This window comes from Hemitrygon akajei, chromosome 9 (assembly GCF_048418815.1).
Source record: "Hemitrygon akajei chromosome 9, sHemAka1.3, whole genome shotgun sequence".
Classification (NCBI taxonomy): domain Eukaryota; kingdom Metazoa; phylum Chordata; class Chondrichthyes; order Myliobatiformes; family Dasyatidae; genus Hemitrygon; species Hemitrygon akajei.
This window is the reverse complement of record NC_133132.1, coordinates 19466928-19489084: the sequence shown is the minus strand read 5'-3', so window position 1 is coordinate 19489084 and position 22157 is coordinate 19466928. Positions and strand designations below refer to the sequence as shown.

General features: G+C 44.3%; 1 protein-coding gene across 3 annotated transcripts in view; it reads left to right on the top strand.

The window, feature by feature from the left end:
* Positions 1-22157, top strand: part of LOC140732899 (derlin-2-like) — an 80835-nt gene that overhangs the window by 31318 nt on the left and 27360 nt on the right. The window contains exons 2-3 of one of the 3 annotated variants that reach the window (XM_073055570.1): positions 13942-14162; positions 15756-15821. The exons of 1 other annotated variant lie outside the window; for it this stretch is intronic. In XM_073055570.1, the coding sequence (XP_072911671.1) occupies positions 14148-14162; positions 15756-15821 (81 nt within the window). In that variant the 5' untranslated portion in view covers positions 13942-14147. The remainder of the gene's footprint in view (positions 1-13941; positions 14163-15755; positions 15822-22157) is intronic. One more of the 3 variants, XM_073055568.1, reaches the window with a different exon arrangement.

Here is a 22157-nt window from a genome sequence, read left to right as displayed (position 1 = left end):
GAACCCCGGACCTTTTTTAACCTGTCTCCGTGCAGTGGTCCTTAGGACCTGGCAGAGCCCTGAGTCCGCAGTGTTTCTGTTCACAAAAATAATCACAATTGAAAATAAAGCAGAAATAATAAAGCAATTGGAAAGAGGTGAAACGCCTTCGGTCATTGGAAAAGCGTTAGGCTACATTGGTCAACGATCGGAACAATTTTAATGGATAAAGTGAGAAAGGCCCTGCCCCGATTATAGCTACAATTATTACTAAGCAATACAGTGGTTTAATTATTGAGATACATTTGTTTCTTAAGTGTTTTATATGCATAGAAAGCTAAAATATATACCAAGACAAACGTTTGACTAACTGACACTAAATAATGCCGGATGTACCTGTTCCAACTTACCGGTACTTAGTAAGAGAACTTCCGATTTTTTTCAATCCTGACCCATGATAACCCACGCACATCCTCCTGTACGCTTTAAATCATCTCTAGATTACTTATAATACCTAATACAATGTAAATGCTATGTTGTCATGCTGTATTGTTTAGGGAATAATGAGAAGTGTTGAAATTATGTAAATCATAGCTTACAAAACATAAAATTATCCATAAAATAAAAATTCGGCAGAAATAAGTATCAATATAATAAACGTGTGTCTATTTAGACCTCCAATAACAAAAGTCTGCCATTCAGCAATATGCTTCACCACTATTCTCCCCCCCCCCCAGGAAACCTAAATATTTGCCCTGTTTTTGTGTATAGATCTCCAATCTTTCAAACTGTTTGTAAGACGTGTTCAAAAGCTGCCACTTTGGCTATTTCTGTGGCCCACTCCTGAAATGAAGGTCCCCCCCCACCCCCCCAAATAAGTATAATTTGTCTTCCTGCCATTATACTGTCTGGATCCAATTTTGAGAGTGTTTATCCCCAAGTAACCCAAGTGTGTCTCCCAAGACAAAAAGTCTGGGGCAGAAAGGGAGTTGAATACCCGAAACTTCACCAATATTCTTGTGTATCATAATCCAAAATTCTTGAATTCTGGGACAGGACCAGAGCACATGTACTCAGTCCCCTTTATCCGCCTCACAGCGCCAGCATTCAGGGGTATTTTCCAACCCTAATCTATGGAGTCCAATAAAAACGGTGTAGGATCTTAAAGGCCTCAGGTCTCTTGACATTGTTTTGACATTTTTGCAAATTTTGTCCCACTCCTTTGTCTCAAAAGTCACACCCAGGTATTTTCCCCCTGCTCTTTTAAGACCCAACAGAAATTTGCCCCCGGAGATTTGTGTTAAAGCTGAATAATAAGTTGAGGCTTCGTGACCTTTACCATATGCAGCCAGTACAGTAGACAGTATCGTAGTAACGTGTGGGAGTTGCTGTGTAGAACCAAAAGTTGTATGTAGCAAATGACGCAGTTGAAGATATCTCCAAAATTGTGACTTAGAGATACCATTCTGTTGGGTTAATTGGTTAAAACATTTTAAACTGTCACCATTATAAAGGTCTCCCAATTATACCTTTCCCTTGCCATTCCCTCCAGAAGAAAGGGGACTTAACAATACACAACTTTGGGTTCATCCAGATACTCGAGGGGTCTTTCAAATACGGATTAAATTTAAATAATCTGGCTAGCTTATTCCAGAACAAATGCATCTGCGATATAGTTGGGTGAGACCTTGCCTCAGGAGGGAACTCGATAGACGGACATTGTAATGGAGGGATGGGAGGAAGAGCACTCAATACGATACCAAGGGGGCGCTCTCTCCGGAGGGAGAGACCAATGTGCAAAGTGCTGAAGAGTAAAGTCATAGTAATAGTATATTACCTTTGGCAAACCTAATCCCACTCTTTCAACTGGCAGTTGTAACTTGTTAAAGTTTAAGCGTGGGCGCTTACATTCCAAATAAAAGCCTTAATTATTTTATCAAATTGCTTAAAATATGTTAATGGGATTTGAACTGGTAACGATTGGAACAGATAATTAACCTCTGGAATGCTATTCATCTTCAAGGCATTTACTTTTCCCGACTTTGACAAATACAGTGATGACCATCTGTCTACATCACATGAAATTCTCTGCAATAATGGATCAAAATTTACCTTTACTAAATCCTTCAGTTGAGGGGGAAAATTAATACCTACTGGTAAATATGGTATACCCTTCTCTTTGGCCAGTGAAATTGGCCTGGGTAAAAAGCAGATGCAGGGCAATATGCAGCCAACGGTAATGCTTCTGATTTTGTCCAATTAACCTTATAACTTGAGAATCTGGAGTAAGAGTTCATAATGTTAAAAAGACATGGCACCGACTGACTAGGGTCCGACACAAATAACAAAATATCATTTGCATAAAGCATCAGTTTATGAACCTGTCCTCCCACAGATATCCCTATAAAGTTCTCATTCTCTCCGATAGCTGCTGCCAGGGGCTCCAAAGCCAGACAGAACAACATTGGGGAAAGTGGGGAACCCTGTTGGGTACCCCTTCTGAGAGAGAAGTAAGGTGAAATGTAACCACTAGTTGGAACCGCTGCTTCAGGGTTATTATATATCCGTCTAATCCATTTTGAAAAGATGGGTCCAAATCCAAAATATTGAAGAATCTTAAACAGATAGCCCCATTCCACCCGATCAAGTGCTTTCCGGGCCCTCTTTATGCACCTGACGCTGTAAATGTCCTGAATAGTGGGAAGTTCGCATCCACAGATGCGCTGGGCTGTCCGCCCCACTCTCTGCAGAGTCCTGCGATTGATGGAGGTATCGTTCCCAGACCAGGCAGTGACGCAGCCAGTCAGCCACTTAATTGTGCCCCTGTAGAAAGTTCTTAGGATTTGGGGCCCCATACCAAACTCCTCCGACTGTCTGAGGTGAAAGAGGTGCTGTTGTGCTTTTTTCACCACACAGCCGGTGTGTACAGACCACGTGAGTTCCTCGGTGTTGTGTATACCAAGGAAATGAAAGCTGTTCACCCTCTGAACCCCGGATCTGTTGATGTCAATAGGGGTGAGCCTGTCTCTGTTCGTTCTGTAGTCCACAACCAGCTCCTTTGTTTTTGCCACATTTGAAGGAGAGGTTATTTTCTTGACGGCACGGTATCAGGGTGATGACTTCTCTGTAAGCTGCCTCGTTATTATTTGAGATAAGGCCAGTCAATGTAGTATCATTTAATTAGCAGATTGGAGCTGCGGGTGGCCACACAGTCATGGGTGCACAGAGAGTAAAGGAGGGGCTTAGGACACAGCCCGGAGGGCTCCTGTGTTGAGGGGCAGAGGTGAGGGAGCTCACTCCTATCACCTGCTGGCGGTCTGATGGGAAGTCCAGGATCCAGCTGCACAAGGCAGGGGGAAGGCCGAGGTCTCTGAGCTTCTTGTCGAGTCTGGAGGGAGCTATGGTGTTGAATGCTGAATTGTAGTCCAAGAGCAGCATTCTCACATTCGTGTGTAAAGAGTGTGTAGATCTGTGGCAATTGTGTCATCTGTTGATCGGTTGTGTCGGTAGGCGAATCGTGGGGGGTGGGGGCCCATTGTGGATGGTAGAATGCTGCAGATGTAGTGCTGACCAGCCTCTCAAAGCATTAGTTATTACTGAGGTGAGAGTGACATGTTGTTCAGACATGTTACCTTGGTCTTTTTTGGTACAGGGACAATGGTGGATGTTTTGAAGCAAGAGGGTACTCCACACTGGGAGAGGGAGAGATTAAAAACTGCAAACACACCGAGTTGTGCCGCTCACATCCCGAGTACCCAGCTGGGATGCCGTCCGGTCCCGAGTACCCAGCTGGGATGCCGTCCGGTCCCGAGTACCCAGCTGGGATGCCGTCCGGTCCCGAGTACCCAGCTGGGATGCCGTCCGGTCCCGAGTACCCAGCTGGGATGCCGTCCGGTCCCGAGTACCCAGCTGGGATGCCGTCCGGTCCCGAGTACCCAGCTGGGATGCTGTCTGGTCCCGCGGCCTTACGACTGTCCGCTCGTTGGAAGCTGTGAACTTCAGCCTCCAAGGTGCCGGTCGCATCAGCGGCTCAGTGTTGGCATCAAACAAAGCATAAAAAAAGATTTGGCTCTTGGGGGAGAGGCGGTGATGTTTTTACATACTTGAAAATGCTTTTATAATCTATTTTGATATGTTTGCTAGCTTACTGTCATATTTCATCTTCTCCCTTCTAATGATTCTTTTAGTTGCTCACTAGATTTTTTAAAAATTCCTAATCCTCTATCTTCGCGCTGAGTTTTTGCTTTGTTGTATGCCCTGTCTCATGTTTTTAGATTTGCTTTGGCTTCCCTTGTCAGCCATGGTTGTACTATTTTGCCATCTGAGTATTTCTTTGGTTTTGGAATACAGTCGGCCCTCCTTTTCCGCTAATTCCGCATGCGCGAATATAACCAACCGCGAATCGCGAAAACCCGGAAGTGCTCTTCCAGCTCTTGTTGTTCGAGCATGTACAGACTTTTTCCTTGTCATTATTCCCTAAACAATATAGTATAACAACTATTTTACATAGCATTTACATTGTATTAGGTATTATAAGTAATCTAGAGATGATTTAAAGTATACGGGAGGATCTGCGTGGGTTATCGTGCATCAGGATTGAAAAAAATCGGAAGTTCTCTTACTTAGCAAGTCGTCAGTTAGTCAAACGTTTGCATTTGTATATAATATATATTTTACCTTTCTATGCATATAAAACACTTAAGAACGTATGTTTCAGCGCCGGGCTCGGGAACTTCTTCCCGAGTTCGATCTAGTGACAGACCGCTATCAAGTGCGCTCTCCACCGTGTCGGGTTGATGCAGAGAATCAAAAACCCAAAACCCCAAAACCCAATAATTAAACCACTGTGTTGCTTCGTAATAATTGTAGTTTTTGTCGGGGCAGAGCCTTTTTCACTTTATCCTTTAAAATTGTTCTGATCGTAGTCTAACGCTTTTCCAATGACTGATGATGTTTCACCTCTTTCCGATCGCTTTATTATTTCTACTTTATTTTCAATTGTGATTGTGATTATTTTTGTGAATAGAAACACTGCGGATTCAGATCTCTGCCTCTGGGTCCTAATGTCCACCGCATTGAGACAGGTTAAATAAGGGACTTGAGCATCCGCGAATTTTGGTGTCTGCGAGGGGTCCCAGAACCAATCCCTCACGGATAAGGAGGGCTGACTGTACATCTGTCCTGCTGCTTCCTCATTTTCCCCAGAAACTTGAGCCGTTGCTGCTCTGCTGTCATCCCTGCCAGCAGCTCGTTCCACTTTACTGTGGCCAACTCCTCTCTCATACCACTGTAATTTCCCTTACTCCACTGAATTACCACTACATTAGACTTTACCTTCTCCCTATCAAATCTCAAGTTGAACTCAATCATGTTGTGATCACTGGCTCCCAAGGGTTCTTTTACCTTAAACTCCCTAATTACCTCAGGTTCATTACATAACACTCAATCCAGTATAGCTGTATCCAGTATCCTGGTAAACTCAATGACAAACTGCTCTAAAAAGCCATCTTGTAGGCAGTCAACAAACTTAATCTCTTAGGATCCATTACCAACCTAATTTTCCCAATCGATGGGCATGTTAAAATCTCCCATGACTATCGTAACGTTGCCCTTTTGACTAGCCTTTTATATTTCCTGTTGTAATCTGTGGTCCACATTGCAGCTACTGTCGGGAGGCCTGTATATAACTGCCATCAGGGTCCTTTTACCCTTGCAGTTTCTTAACTCAACACAAAAGGATTCAACATCTTCAGATCCTATATGTGTGTGTGTGTGTGTGTGTGTGTGTGTGTGTGTGTGTGTGTGTGTGTGTGTGTGTGTGTGTGTTTCTACAGTGCCTGTAAAAACTTCACCCATCTCCCTTGGAAGTTTACATGTTTTGTTGTTTTACAACATTGAATCACAGTGGATTTAATTTGGCTTTTTTGACACTGATCTACAGAAAAAGACTGCTTTGTGTCAAAGTGAAAACACATCTCTACAAAGTAATCTAAATTAATTACAAATATAAAAGACAAAATTGATTGCATAGGTATTCATTCCCCTTTAATATGAGACACTAAATCATCACTGGTACAGCCAATTGGTTTTAGAAGTCACATATTTAGTTAAAAGGAGATCTGGTTTTGGAAACTTGTGTGCAGTCGAAGAGTTTCATTTGATAGTAGTAACAGTACAGCTGTATCTGGAAGGTCCAACTGCTGGTAAGTCAGTATCCTGGCAAAAACTACACCATGGAGACAAAAGAACACTCCAAGCAACTCAGCGAAAAGGTTATTGAAAGCACAAGTCAGGAGATGAGTACAAGAAAATTTCCAAGTCATTGAATATCCCTTGGAGTACAATTAAGTCAATTGTCAAGAAATCAAAAGAATTATGGCACAGTTGTAAATCTGCCTCGAGCAGGCCATCTTCAAAAACTGAGTGACTGTACAGGAAGGGGACTAGTGAGAGAGGCCACAAGAGACCCATGACGACTCTGGAGGAGTTACAAGCTTCAGTGGCTGAGATGGGAGAGACTGCACATTGCCTGGGTGCTTCACCAGTTGCAGCCTTATGGGAGAGTGGCAAAGAGAAAGCCGCTCTGCGGGGGTGGGGGGGGGGCGGAATCTCACATGAAATCTGGGTTAGAGTTTGCCAGAAGATGTGGGAAACTCTGAAGTCAGTTGGAAGAAGGTTCTATGGTCTGATAAAACCAAAATTGAGCTCTTTGGCCATCAGACTAAACACTCTGTTTGGCATTAGACAAACATCACACGTTATCAAAAACACACCAGATCTACCGTGAGGCATGGTGGCGGCTGCACCATGCTGTGGGGATGCTTCACTGCAACAGGCCCTGGAAGGCTCGTGAAGGTAGAGGGTACAATGAGTGCAGCAAAATACAGGGAAATCCTGGAGGAAAACCTGATGCAGTCTGCAAGAGAACAGCGACTTAGGAGAAGATTTGTTTTCCAACAAGACTGTGACCCCAAGTATAAAGGAATGGCTTAAAAACAACAAAGTTAATGTCAGGAGTGGCCAAGTCAGAGTCCAGACCTCAATCCAATTGAGAATTTGTGGTTGGACTTGAAAAGGGCTGTTCACTCACTATCCCTGTGCAATCTGACAGAGCTTGAGCAGTTTTATGAAGAAGAACGGGGGAAAATTGCAGTGTCCAGATGTGCAAAGCTGATAGAGACCTGTCCACACAGACTCTAGGCTGTTATTGCTGTCAAAGGTGCATCTTCTAAACACTAACTTGAAGGGGGTGCAATCAATTATTTTGTGTTCCATATTTGTAATTAATTTAGATTTTTTATATATGTGCGTTTGCCTAAATATATACCACCAACTTTCATATCATATGTAGACCTACTAAGCATATGTCGAATACTCATGTCCAAGTCATTAATATCACAAACAGCGAAGCTCTCTGCATCAATCTCTTTCGTATACCTCTAATGCCCGAGTTATAATCAGGAAAACATACTTCCTACACTACTCTCTACTTCCCATCACTAAGCTAATCTTGGATTTAATTAGCCAGCTGCCTTGAATCCCATGCACCTTAACCTTCGGCTCAGGCCTACCATGCTGGACGTTGTTTAGGACTGATTTTTGACCTAGCAAACATGAATGGAAGTGCTAGAACGTAAGGTTCTGGGATCTTCGGTTGGCATGGAATCAGTTGGGTGCAGGGCCTCTTTCTATCATCTGCATTTGCAATACTGTACCCTACTGGGAGAGAACTTGCTCATCTCACTCTTACTGTTTTTTTATTTTCTTATTACTCAAGGTAATAAAATCATTACCTTGGCAGTGTCCTAGGCCAAAACATCTTCAGCTTGACTTCTATCAGAAGGGGAAATGTTCGCTGCTAATTCCACAGTGTTTACTACTCAAATAATAAAAGTGCACATTTCCACGTAGCCATGAGTTGTGAAGTTCTTCCCCTCCACCATCCGCTTTCTGAATGGACCATAAACACTACCTCACTTTTTGCTCTCTCTTTGCAATACCTATTTAATATACGTACCTTTTGTAGCTTACTGTCGTTTTTTCTGTATTGCTGTGTACTACTTCTGCAAAGCAGCTCGGCACCACCCAGACAGAGCAGTTTGATTGATTGACAACACGTTGTAGAGAGACACAGCATAGGGTTACAAGTGAAAATGCACTACTGTGGCGACCCACTTCCTAGCGCACTCGAACCGGCTCACAAATAGCCAGCGCGCCGGCACAAAGGCCAGTCCCAAAAGGGCGCCAGGTCTGCTTCACCAACAAAGGGAAAAGCCCACGCGGGACAGGACTGTGAATACGTGCCCCCTACAGCATCCGCGCCCGGGGAGGGCGGGATCAGGGAGGCTTTAAAGCAAGGCTGTGAAGTTCGAATAAAATCTTCTTTAACTGCAGTTTACCGACTCCGTGTCGTTATTTTAGCGCTGCGTGTAGCACACCGCTACACTATGGTGTTTTACCAAAGCTGTGATTGAAAATATCAATCCGTTCTGAAGGACGTGGATCAATCCTGAAATTTCTCTGCCAAGTCCTTTTGCTATTCTAACTTCACTCTACTGGTCTCCTGTTCTGGCTCTTCTTGCTAGGGGGTTACCTTCATCAATTAGTATACGATTTTATTTCTTTAAAGATCATCCATTACCCAAATTGGTTTATTGGTTCATAAACAAGTTGCTACAATTAATCATGTACATAATTGTACAAGGTATGCAAAGTGAAAATATGATGTATCTGATGATAGTCAATGGTTAAGCAGCAGTGAAACTGTAGTTTCCTCCTTGAAAGTATGAAACCATACTTCTAGTACTGTTGGCAGTCCAAGAATAGTATCAGTTCTGCCTCATTTCGATTGCCACCTGCTTAGATGCCTTATTCTGTGGGTTGTTTATTGAACCATGTTCATCGCTATTCAAATGACTTCATCTGACTTAACGGATTTAATGCACAAGGACCACAATGAAAAGCTTCTTGATGCACTGTCTGTCATGCGGAAGGTATTTATACTTCCCTTATCTCTGGACGTGCTTTTACAATACTGACATTCGAACCCCCTTGTGAGGATATTCCTCATTCACATCTTAATCTTTCATCTGTCTGCACCTCTACTTAAAAGTTTGCGAAGATTCAGCATGACATCTAAAACTTCGTCAAACATCTATAAATGTGAAGTGGAGAGTATATTGACCAGCTGCATCGCAGCCTAGAATGCTTTTGAATGGAAAATAATACAAAAAGCACTGGTAATGTCCCGCTCAATCACAAGTAAAGCCTTCCCCACCATTGAGCGCAGAGAGTCATAGAAAAGTTCAGCACAGAAACGGGTCCTTTGGCCATTCTAGTCCATTCCAAAAACATTTAAACTGCTTACTTCCATCGATCTACACTGGGACTGTAGCCCTCCATACCCCTACCATCCATGTACCTATCCAAAATTAGGAATCAGCTTGCATGAACCACTTGTGCTGGCAGCTTGTTCCACACTCTCATGACCCTCTGAGTGAAGAAGTTTCCCCTCGTGTTCCTCTTAAACTTTTCACCTTTTATCCTTAGCCCGTGATCTCTGATTGTAGTCCTACCCAACCTTAGTGGAAAAAGCCTGCTTGCATTTACCCTATCATGGCCCTCATAACTTTATATGCCTCTATCAAGTCTCTTCTCAATCTTCTACATTCAACCTTTCCTTATAACTCAGGTCTGCCAGACCCAGCAACACCCTTGTAAATTTTCTCTGTACTCTTCAGAACAGAATCAGATTTATTATCAATGGCATGTGTTAACTTGGCAGAGAGAGAGATGAGATCATAAGACATAGGAGCAGAATTAGGCCATTCCATCATGGCTGATCCTGGATCCCAGTCAACCCCATACACCTGCCTTCTTACCATAACCTTTACCTTGACCGATCAGGAAACAATCAACTTCCACCTTAAAGATACGCACAGTCTTGGCCTCCACCCCAGTCTGTGGCAGAGCACTTCACACATTCAGTACTCTCTGGCTTTAAAAAATCCTCCTTACCTCTGTTCTAAATGGTGGCCCCTCAATTTTGAGGCTGTGCCCTCTGGTTCTGGATACCCCCACCATAGGAAACATCCTCTGCACATCCACCCTATCTAGACCTTTTAACATTTGGCAGGTTTCAATTAGATCCCCCTGCATTCTTCTAAATTCCAGTGAGTACTCCCCAAAGCTCCCCAAACGCTCCTCATTTCTGGAATCATCCTTGTGAACCTCCTTTGGACTCGCTCCATTGGCAACACATTCTTTCTGAGATATTGGGCCCAAAACTGTTGACAATACTCTGTGCAGCCTGAGTAGTGCCTTATAAAGCCCCAGCATTATCTCCTTGCTTTTATATTCTATTCCCCTTGAAGTAAATGCTAACATTGCATTTGCCTTCTTTACCACAAACTTGACCTGTGAATTAACCTTCTCAGAGTCTTGTACGCCCCTTCTGCACCTCTGATGTTTGAACCTTCTCCCCATTTAGATAATAGTCCACACTATTGTTCCTTTTACCAAAATGCATCTTCATACATTTCCAACACTATTCCAGCTGACACTTTTTTCCCCCATTCTTCCAATTTGTCTAAGTCCTGCTACAATCGCATTGCTTCCTCAGCACTACCTACCCCTCCTCCTATTTTTGTATCATCCGCAAGCTTTGCCACAAAGTCATGAATTCCATTGACTAACATTGTGAGAAGCAGTGGTCCCGATACTGACCCCTAAGGCTCACCACAGGTCACTGGCAGCCAACCAGAAAAGCCCCTTTTATTCTCACTTGCTGCCTCCTGCCTGTCAGCCATTCCGCTATCCACGCCAGTATCTCTCCTGTAACGCCATGGGATTTTATCTTGTTGACAGCTTGGTATGTGGCACCTTATCAAATGCCTTCTGATTGATACTTTATTGATCACAAAAGAAATTAGTGTAACAGTAGCATTGCAAGTGCGCAGATTACAAACATTAGAAGAGAAGTAAGAAAGAATTAAAAAGGAACAAGTTGCCTCAAACAGTCGAACAGGAGGAAGTCATCAATTCTGCTATAGGTTGACTCATTATTGAGCTTAATGGCCGAGGGTAAGAATGTCCTTTTTGGAGCAGTACTGTTGTCTTAGTCTGTTACTAAAAGTGCTCCTCTGTTCAGCCAAGGTGGCATGCGGAGGGTGAGAAACGTTGTCCAGAATTGCAGGATTTTCCGTAGGGTACTTTGTTCCACCACAGCCTCCAGTGTGTCCAGTTTGACTCCTCTAACAGAACCAGCCTTTCTAATCAGTTTATTGAGCCTGTTGGCATCACCCGTTGATGCCATTGCCGCAACACATCACCATATAAAAGATTGTACTGGCGACGAGAGACTGGTAGAACATGTGAAGGAGAGGCCTGCACACTCCAAAGGACCTCAGTTTCCTCAGGAGGTAGAGTAACTCTGGCCCTCCTTGTACACAGCCTCTGTGTTGGTCATTCACGTGCAGCCGCGAGCAGGTCGTCAGCACATTCATATCGTCACCATCGGTAGTAACGGAGCAGTGCAGGCTTCGTCTTCCTAAAGTCCACCACCATCTCCTTTGTCTTGCTGTTGCTGAGCTGCAGATGATTCAGCCTGCACAAAGTCCTCCACCAGGGCCCTGTACTCATCCTCCCGTCCTCCCATTATACACCCAACTACTGCTGGCTCATCGGAGAACTTCTGCAGATGACATGACTCAGTGTTGTATCTGAAGTCTGAGATATACAGGGTAACAGCAAGGAAGCCAGTACAGTCCCCTGTGGGGCCCCAGTGCTGTTTATAGCCATGTCATGACGTGCAGTGCAATTCATGATAATATAGAACGAAACAAGTAAATCAATTACCGTAAATAAGTCTATAAATAGATTTAAAATAGTGTGAAACAGAACTGATACTTATTTTAAAAATAAGTGAGTTAGTGTTTGAGTTCCAATGTCTGTTTAGGAATCGGATGGCAGAATGGAAGAAGCACTTGCTGAATGGCTGAGTGTGCACCTTCAGGCTGCTATACCACCTTCCTGATGTTAATAATGAGAAGAGGGACTGTCCTGGGTGATGGGGGTCCTAAATAATGGACATTGCCTTTCTGAGGCATCGCTGCTTGAAGGTGTCTTGGATATTATGGAGACTAGTACCCAAGATGGAGCTGACTAATTTTTACAACTTTCTGTAGCATCATTTGCTCCTGTGCAATGGACCCCCGCATGCCAGACAGTGATGCAGCCGATCAGAATGCTCTCCACGGTACAGTTACACAAGTTTATATTTAGTTCAAGGTGACAAACTAAATCTCTTCAAACTCCTAGTGAAATATCGCCACTGTTCTGCTGCCTTTATAGCTGCATCGATATGTTGGGACCAGGTTAGATCCTCAGAGATACTGACGCTAGGAACCTGAAACTGCTCACTCCTCTCCACTTCTGATCCCTCTGAGGATTGCTTCATGTTCCCTCGTCTTACCCTTCCTATAGTCCACAGTCAGCTCGCTCTTCTTATCGGCAGTAAGTGTAAGATCGTTGCTGCGACACCACTCAGCTCACTGGTATATCTGCCTGGCAGGCCAGGCAGCATCTATGGAAAAGAGAACAGTCGACGTTTTGGGCCGAGAGTCTTCATCAGGACTGAAGGGAAAAAACGAGTCAGAGTAAGAAGGTGGGGGAGGGGAGGAAGAAACACAGGGTGACAGATGGAACCAGGAGGGGTGGTGAAGAGCTGGGAAGTTGATTGGTGAAAGAAGTGCGGGGCGAGAGAAGGGGGAACCTGACAGGAGAGGACAGAAGGCCATGAAAGAAAGAGAAGGGGGAGGAGCACCAGAGGGAGGCGATGGGCAGGTACAGAGATAAAGGTGAGAGAGGGAGAGCTTAACCGGAAGTTTGAGAAGTTAGGTTAGAGGCCACACAGATGGAATCTAAGGTGCTGCCCCTCCAACCTGAGTGTGGCCTCATTTGGAATTAATTTAGATCACTTTGTACAGAACTGTGTTTCACTTGGTATAAAAGAGTCTTTTTCTGTTGATCAGTGTCAAAAAAGCCAAATTAAATCCACAATCTTCTAAGGGGGGGGGGTTAATTTTTTATTGCTACTGTATATTCCTCCAGTCTGTATGTTCATGTACCTGTTAAATGCCTTTTAAATCATAAAGTGTTTTGTAGAGAAGAAGGCCTTTTTGGCCCAAACAGTTAAGCCTGCCAAAGGGTTTCTCCAGTTTTCAATCCCAAACCATTACAGGTTCTTCAGATGCTCATTCATGCAACTTAAAGTTTCTCCTTCTGTTACCCTTGTTGGAGCAAACCCTCGTCAGATTGGAGGGTTGTGACTTGTGGTGTCCCACAAGGATCTGTTCTGGGACCTCTACTTTTCGTGATTTTTATTAACGACCTGGATGTGGGGGTAGAAGGGTGGGTTGGCAAGTTTGCAGATAACACAAAGGTTGGTGGTGGTGTGGATAGTGTAGAGGCAGATACATTAGTGAAACTTAAGAGACTACTGGACAGGTATGTGGAGGAATTTAAGGTGGGGGTTATATGGGAGGCAGGGTTTGAGGGTTGGCACAACATTGTGGGTCGAAGGGCCTGTACTATTCTATGTTCTGTGCAAATTACAGCCATCCAATGATGCTGTTTTATGGGGGAAGAGACCAATACTTCCCCCATTACTGATGTTGCTGCCAAGTGGAATGGATTGTGCCCTTTCACCTCGTCTAAACATCTAACTTTACACAGATGAATCTTTTCTTGGGCTCCTTTGTTCTGAAGAAAACACTTTCAAAATGTAGGACTTTCCATGACTCTAATGCTGTTGCTCTGAAATATTAAATCTCTGCCCTCTGTAACATTATCACATTCTCATAAAGTCGACTCCTTTGTACCATAGAGTCTGTACTGACACCTACTTACACTTAATCCTGTATTAATCACCTTCATTTCTCACAAATTTCCCTTCACTCACAGTGATTTACAGCACCTGATTAAGCTTGCAGACTGTGCAGCTTTGGGCTGTGGGTGTGAGGTAGAGTCTGTGAGCCACCCTCTGCTGGAATGTGTGTACTGATCGGAGCTCTGCAGGATATTTCAGCTGCGCCCTTCCAGGTGCTTCTCGACCTTCCTTCTGTGGTATTCTGTGCACGTATCCCACTTGGAGACATTGGAGATGAGAGATGCTGGAATCTGAGGTAACCTGAAAAGTGCTGTAGGAGATCAGTGGGTCAGGAAGCTTTTATAGAGGGAAATGGACGGTTACTTGGAACGTCAGCTGTCCATTTCCCTCATAGATAATGCCTGGCCCACCCAGCTCCCTTTCTATATTCTACACTCAGTAGCCACTTTAATAAGTACATGAGTGTGGTTATCTGCTGCTCTCAGCCCATCCATTTCAATGTTAGATGTGTTAGGAGATAGTCTGCACACCTCTCTTGTAACACAGTTATTCCAGTTACTGTCGCCTTCTTAGAACCATAGAACATTACTGCACAGAAACAGGCCTTTTGGCCCTTCTTGGCTGTGCCCAACCATTTTTCTGCCTAGTCCCACTGACCTGCACCTGGACCATATCCCTCCATACCCCTCTCATCCATGTACCTGTCCAAGTTTTTCTTAAATGTTAAAAGTGAGCCCGCATTTACCACTTCATCTGGCAGCTCATTCCACACTCCCACCACTCTCTGTGTGAAGAAGCCCCCCCCCCTAATGTTCCCTTTAAACTCCCCCCCCCCCCCCCCTTCACGCTTAACTCATGTCCTCCACACTCCCAAGTATCCTGCCATTTACATTGTACTCTGCCTTGGAGTTTGTCCTTCCAAAGTGTACCTCCTCACACTTCTCCGGGTTGAACTCCATCTGCCACTTCTCAGCCCACTTCTGCATCCTATCAATGTCTCTCTGCAATCTTCGACAATCCTCTACACTATCCACAACACCACCAACCTTTGTGTTGTCTGCAAACTTGCCAACCCATCCTTCTACCCCCACATCCAGGTCGTTAATAAAAATCACGAAAAGTAGAGGTCCCAGAACCGATCCTTGTGGGACACCACTAGTCACAACCCTCCAATCTGAATGTACTCCCTCCACCACAACCCTCTGCCTTCTGCAGGCAAGCCAATTCTGAATCCACCTGGCCAAACTTCCCTGGTTCCCATGCCTTCTGACTTTCTGAATAAGCCTACCGTGTGGAACCTTGTCAAAATGCCTTACCTTAAGTTAAGAACACATCACAAAATCCAAAAACTGGGAACTCATTTTCCTAAGCTCAGTGACAAACCTCTGTGACCGTTACTGTTTACTTCCACCCACTGAGCCAATTCTTTTGGATTCGTGAACCTTAGCTTTCCTTAACCACTTATCATTTGAAATTTTGTGAGAGTCGACAATGTGGTTGATTAACTAACAACAGATTACTTTTGAATTGGGGTGTAGTTAATGATGACAATATTCTTGAATACGGATGATTGGGTAAATTCCTGTCAATCAAGGTCGATGAACACAATGGCTGAATAACTCACACTAAATGCTGGAGGAACTCAGCAGGCCAGGCAGCATCTATGGAAAAAAGTGCAGTCGTTTCAGCAGGACTGTGGCCGAGATTGATTCTTCACCACTCAGCATTTTCTTGACTTTACTGACGCAGTTGCCATCGTTTCCTCTGTTCTTAATTATTTCCGAGTGAATTAATTTTATTGGAGGAAAGCTTCAAGTCTGAGCTTTTGTTCGTGAAGCTGTGCATTGTGTTGAGATCATGCAGTAAATTCTGACTTGTCTTTTCACAGCAACTGGAGTTCATTACCCCTTTTCAGCTGTACTTCAACCCCGATCTAATCATCAAGAGGTATCAAGTAAGTTGTCAAATATTTTATCCCACAATTAATAATGCAGTGACCAAGGTTTATTTGTCAGTATCAGTACTGCTATCCGCATCAGTAGAATAAGCCTGGGGGGTTAGACAGCCAATGGCTCCTGTTTACTTCAGAGTCTTAGAATTATAGAGCTCAGAAACCAGCATTACGTCTCGGCACCCATTCATACGAATCCCGTTGAGTCCGCAGCCTGTCATAAGGCACAGGAGCACAACGAGGCCATTCAGCCCAGCTAGTCTGTTCCATCATTCCATCATGGCTGATCCTAGATCCCACTCAACCCCATACACATCCTTTGAAGCCAACTGATCGGGAAATGATCCACTTCCACCTTAATCATAAGCATGAACTTGGCCTCCACAGTCTGTGGCGGAGTATTCCACAGATTTACCACTCTCTGGCTTAAAAAAATTCTTCCTTATTTCTGTTCTAAAGGGTCGCCCCCTCAATTCTGAGGTTGTGCCCTCTGGTTCTGGATGCCCCCACCTTAGAAACAACCTCTCCATAGCCACCCTATCTAGTCCTTTCAACATTCGGTAGGTTTCAATGAGATCCCCTCACATTCTTCTAAATTCCAGTGAGTACAGGCCCAAAGCTGCCAAACTCTCCTCATATGTTAACCCCTTCAGTCCCAGAATCATCCCCATGAACTTCCTCTGGACTCTCTCCAATGACAACACATCCTTTCTGTGATATGGGGCCAAAAACTGTTGACAATACTCCCAAGTGTAGCCTGACTAATGTCTTATAAAGGCTTAGCATTATCTCTCTGCTTTTATATTCTATTCCCAATGAAATAAATGCCAACATTGCATTTGCCTTCTTTACCACAGAGTAAACCTGTAAATTAACCTTCCGGGAGTCTTGTACAAGGACTCACAGGACCCTCTACAGTGCTGATGTTTGAACCTTCTCCCCATTTAGATAATAGTCTGCACTATTGTTCCTTTTACCAAAATGCATCATCATACATTTCCCAACACTGTATTCCATCTGACACTTTTTTGCCCATTCTTCCAATTTGTCTAAGTCCTGCTGCAATCGCATTGCTTTCTCAGCACTACCTACCCCTCCACCTTTCTTCGCATCATCTCCGGACTTTGCCACCAAGCCGTCAATTCCATTATCTGAATCATTGACAAACAATGTGAAAAGTAATGGTCTCAATACTGACCACTGAGGAACACCACTAACCACCAGCCATTTTTCAGCCCATTCCTCCAACTGGTCCAAATCCCTCTGCAAGCTTTGAAAACCTTCCTCACTGTCCACTACACCTCCAATCTTTGTATCATCAGCAAATTTGCTGATCCAATTTGCCACATTATCATCCAGATCATTGATATAGATGACAAATAACAATGGACCCAGCACTGATCCCTGTGGCACACCACTAGTCACAGGCCTCCACTCAGAGAAGCAATCCTCCACTACCACTCTCTGGCTTCTGCCATTGAGCCAATGTCTAATCCAATTTACTACCTCTCCATGTATACCTAGCGACTGAATCTTCCTAACTAACCTCCCATGTGGGACCTTGTCGAAGGCCTTACTGAAGTCCATGTAGACAACATCAACTGCCTTCCCTTCATCCACTTTCCTGGTAACCTCCTCGAAAAACTCTAATAGATTGGTTAAACATGACCTACCACACACAAAGCCATGCTAACTTTTTCTAGTAAGTCCCTGTCTATCCATAGACTTGTAGATCCTATCTCTTAGTATTCCTTCCAATAATTTACCTACTACTGATGTCAAACTTACCGGCCTATAATTTCCCGGCTTACTTTTTGAGCCTGTTTTTAAACAATGGAACTACATGAGCTATCCTCCAATCCTCCGGCACCTGGCCCGTGGATATCGACATTTTAAATATATCTGCCAGGGCCCCTGCAATTTCAACACTAGTCTCCTTCAAGGTCTGAGGGAATACCCTGTCAGGTCCTGGGGATTTATCTAATCTGATTTGCCTCAAGACAGCAAGCACCTCCTCCTCTTCAATCTGTATAGGTTCCATAACCTCCCCACTTGTTTGCCTTGTTTCCATAGACTCCATTCCAGTTTCTTTAGTAAATACAGATGCAAAAAACCCATTTAATATCTCTCCCATTTCTTTTGGTTCCATACATAGCCAACCACTCTGATCTTCAAGAGGACAATTTTATCCCTTACTATCCTTTTGCTCTTTACATACCTGTAAGAAGCTCTTAGGATTATCCTTCACCCTGACTGCCAAAGCAACCTCATGTCTTCTTTTAGCCCTCCTGATTTCTTTCTTAAGTATTTTCTTACTCTTTTTATACTCCTCAAGCATCTTATTTCCTCCCTGTTGCCTATACATGTTATACATCTCTCTCTTCTTCTTTATCAGAGTTCCAATATCCCTCAAGAAACAAGGTTCTTTATTCTTATCCGTTTTGCCTATAACCCTGACAGGAACATACAAACTCTGCACTCTCAAAATTTCTCCTTTGAAGGCTTCCCAATTACCAATCACATCCTTGCCAGAGAACAACCTGTCCCAATCTATGCTTTTTAGATCCTTTCTCATTTCTTCAAATTTGGCCTTTTTCCAGTTTAGAACTTCAACCCGAGGACCAGATCTATCTTTATCCATGATCAAGTTGAAACTAATGACGTTATGATCACGGGAACCAAAGTGTTCCCCTACACACACTTCCGTCACCTGTCCTAACTCGTTTCTCAATAGGAGATCTAATATTGCATCCTCTCTAGTTGATACCTCTATATATTGATTTAGAAAACTTTCCTGGACACATTTTACAAACTCTAACCCATCTAGGTCTTTAACAGTATGGGAGTCCCAATCAATATGTGGAAAATTAAAATCCCCTACGATCACAACTTTCTGTCTCCTGCAGTTGACTGTTATCTCTCTGCAGATTTGCTCCTCCAATTCTCGCTGACTATTGGGTGGTCTATAATACAACCCCATTAATGTGGTCATTCCTGTTCCTCAGCTCCACCCATATGGCCTCAGTAGACAAGCCCTGTAATCTGTCCTGTCGAAGCACTGCTGTAATATTTTCCCTGACTAGCAAAGCCACCCCCCACCCTTCATCTCTCTGCCTCTATCACGTCTGAAACATCGGAACCCTGGAACATTAAGATGCCAGTCCTGCCCCTCCTGTAGCCAAGTGTCAGTAATGGCTATGATGTCGTAATTCCATGTGTCAATCCAGACCCTCAGCTTGTCTGCCTTTCCCGCAATACTCCTCGCATTGAAATATACACACCTCAGAACATTAATACCACCACACACAACCTTACTATTTGTGACTTTGCATGAACTACTAACATCATTTATTTTTACCCCCGTTCCACGATCTACTCTGGCACTCTGGATCCCATCCCCCTGCAAATCTAGTTTAAACCCTCCGCAATAACAGTAGCAAACCTCCCTGTCAGTATATTGATCCCCTTGTAGTTCAGGTGTAACCCGTCTCTCTTGTACAGGTCCCACCTGCCCCAGAAGAGATCCCAATGATCTAGAAATCTGAAACCCTGCCCCCTACACCAGTTTCTCAGCCTTGTGTTCATCTGCCAGAGCATCCTACTCTTACCCTCACTGGCACGTGGCACAGGCAGCAATCCGGAGATTACTACCCTCGAGGTCCTGTTTTTCATCTTCCTACCAAGCTCTCTGTACTCACTCTTCAGGACCTCCTGACTCTTTCTACCTATGGCATTGGTACCGATGTGTACCACGACATCTGGCTGATCACCCTCCCACCTCAGAATGCTGTGCACGTGATCAGAGACATCCCTGACCCTGGCACCCGGGAGGCAACAAACCATCCGGGAGTCTCTATCACGACCACAGAATCTCCTGTCTGTACCCCTGACTATGGAGTCCTCGATCACTACCGCTCTCCTCTTCTTCCTCCCTCCCTTCTGCACTGCAGAACCAGACTTAGTGCCAGAAATCCGGCTGCCGCAGCTTGTCCCAGGTAAGCTATCTCCCCCAACAGTATCCAAATCGGTGTACCTGTTTTGGAGGGGAATGGCCACAGGGGAACCCTACTCTGCCTGCCCTTTCCCCTTCCCTCGCCTGACGGTAACCCAATTACCTGTGCCCTGTTCCTTAGGTGTAACTAACTCCCGGAAACTACTATCTATAAACTCCTCATTCTCCCGAATGATCTGGAGGTCATCCAGCTCCTGCTCCAGTTCCCTAACGCGGTCTGTTAGGAGCTGCAGCTGGATGTACTTCTTGCAGGTATCGTTGTCAGGGACACTAGAGGTCTCCCTGACTTCCCACATCCTGCAAGAGGAGCATTCCAACATCCTGCCTGGCATATTCTCTAATCTGAACAAAAAAAAGAGGAAAACAGAAACTTACCGGAACCTACCCTCACCTCTGCCTGATTGAGCCAAAGCCGTCCCACTCTGACGTGGCCGCTACGACGATGGCTGCTGTATATGGTGGTCTTTCTTTTAAACCTTTGCGTGCTACGTCACGCATCTGTGCAGTAGAGCCTCTTTTCCCCGATCAGTTAACGAAAAAGAAAAACGACCTTCCCTCCGCGATGCTTCAGTCTCCCACTCTCAGCCGCTTGCTTCGATTGAAAATAATCTAGATTGTTCATATAAATTACAACCAGCAATGGACCCAGCACGGATTGCTGCCTTACTCCACAGGTCACAGGCCTCCAGTCAGAGAGGCAGCCGTTTACTTCCACTCTCTGGCTTCTCCCACAAAACCAATGTCTAATCTAATTTACTACCTCATCTTGAATGCCGATGACTGACCCTGCCTGACCCGCCTCTCATGCGGGACCTTTGCTAAAGTCCATGCAGACAGAATCTACTGCCTTTCCTTCATCAACTTTCCTGGTAATTTCCTTGAAAAACTCGAAAGGATTGGTTTGACATGACTTCCCATCATGAAGCATGCTGACTGTCCCACATCTATCCAAATACTCAAATATCCAGTCCCTTAGAATACCTTCCAATAACTTTCCTACTAATAATGTCAGGATCACTGGCCTGTTATTTCCTGGTTTACTTTCAGAGCCTTTCTTAAACAGTGTAACAACATTGCCAGTACCTCACCCGTTGCTAAGGATGAGTTAAATATATCTGCTGGGACCCCATCAATTTCTGAACTTGCCTCTTGCAGGATCCAAGGGAAGACCTTGTCAAGCCCTGGGGATTTATCCACCCAAACTTGCCTCAACACCTCCTCCTCTGTAATCTGTATAGGGTCCATGAAGTTGATACCACTTTGACTCACTTCTGTAGACTCTGAGTCCATCTTAAATAAAGATGGGAAAAAAATATTTAAGATCTCCTGCTGAAGGATCTCAGCCTGAAATGTCGACTGTACTCTTTTTCCATAGATGCTGTCTGGCCTGCTGAGTTCCTCTAGCATTTTGTGCGTGTTGCTTTGGATTTCCAGCATTTGCATATTTTCTCATGGTTGTTTTACGATCTCCTCCATCTCTAAGCTCCACACGTGGATAACCATTCTGATCTTCCAGGAACCAATTTTCCCCCTTGCAAACCTTTTGCTCCTAACATTTCTGTAGAAACCCTTTGGATTCTCTTTCACCTTGTCTGCTAGAGCAACCTCATGCCTTCCTTTAGCCTTCCTGATTTCTTTCGTAAGTGTTTTCTTACATTTCTTATGCACCAGGAGTACCTAAAAATAAAAATAAAAAAATAAAAATAATTCCATCTGATTTGTCGGCGAGGTTTCCCTTAAGAAACAGTGCTGACTTTGGACTATTTTACTATGTGTTTCCAACTTCCCCGAAACCTCTCTCCACATCGAGGTCAGGGTAACTGGCCTATAAATTCCTTTCTTCTGCCTCTCTCCCCTCATGAAGAGTGGAGTGACTTTTGCAATTTTCCATTCCTCCAAGAACATACCATAATCGAGTGATGCTTGAAAGATCGTTATTCCTCCACAGTCTCTGCGGGCAAGGATGTGAATTCTCTCTCCCCGCCAGGCCGCCACCTTTGCCACTCTTCCATATAAGTACTGTCTTCACACAGGGCCTCAGATATTATGGAGCCATGAACTTCATCTCCAGCTGACTTAGAGTGACCGCTGACAGCTCTTAGACGTGTCGTGCTTCTTCGGCAGCTGGGGTTAGAGGGGTGGCCTGACCTCAGAAGTGGCTTCGTATTTTCTCCACTTTTTGTTCATGGACAGCACTGACTCAGGAATATTCAGTGTCTTTGAGATGTTCTTGTATCTTTCCCCAGATTTGTGCTTCTCCATTATCATTTCCTTGACTTGGACTGAACGCACTTTTTACTTCATCTCAGCATCAGAATCAAGTTTAA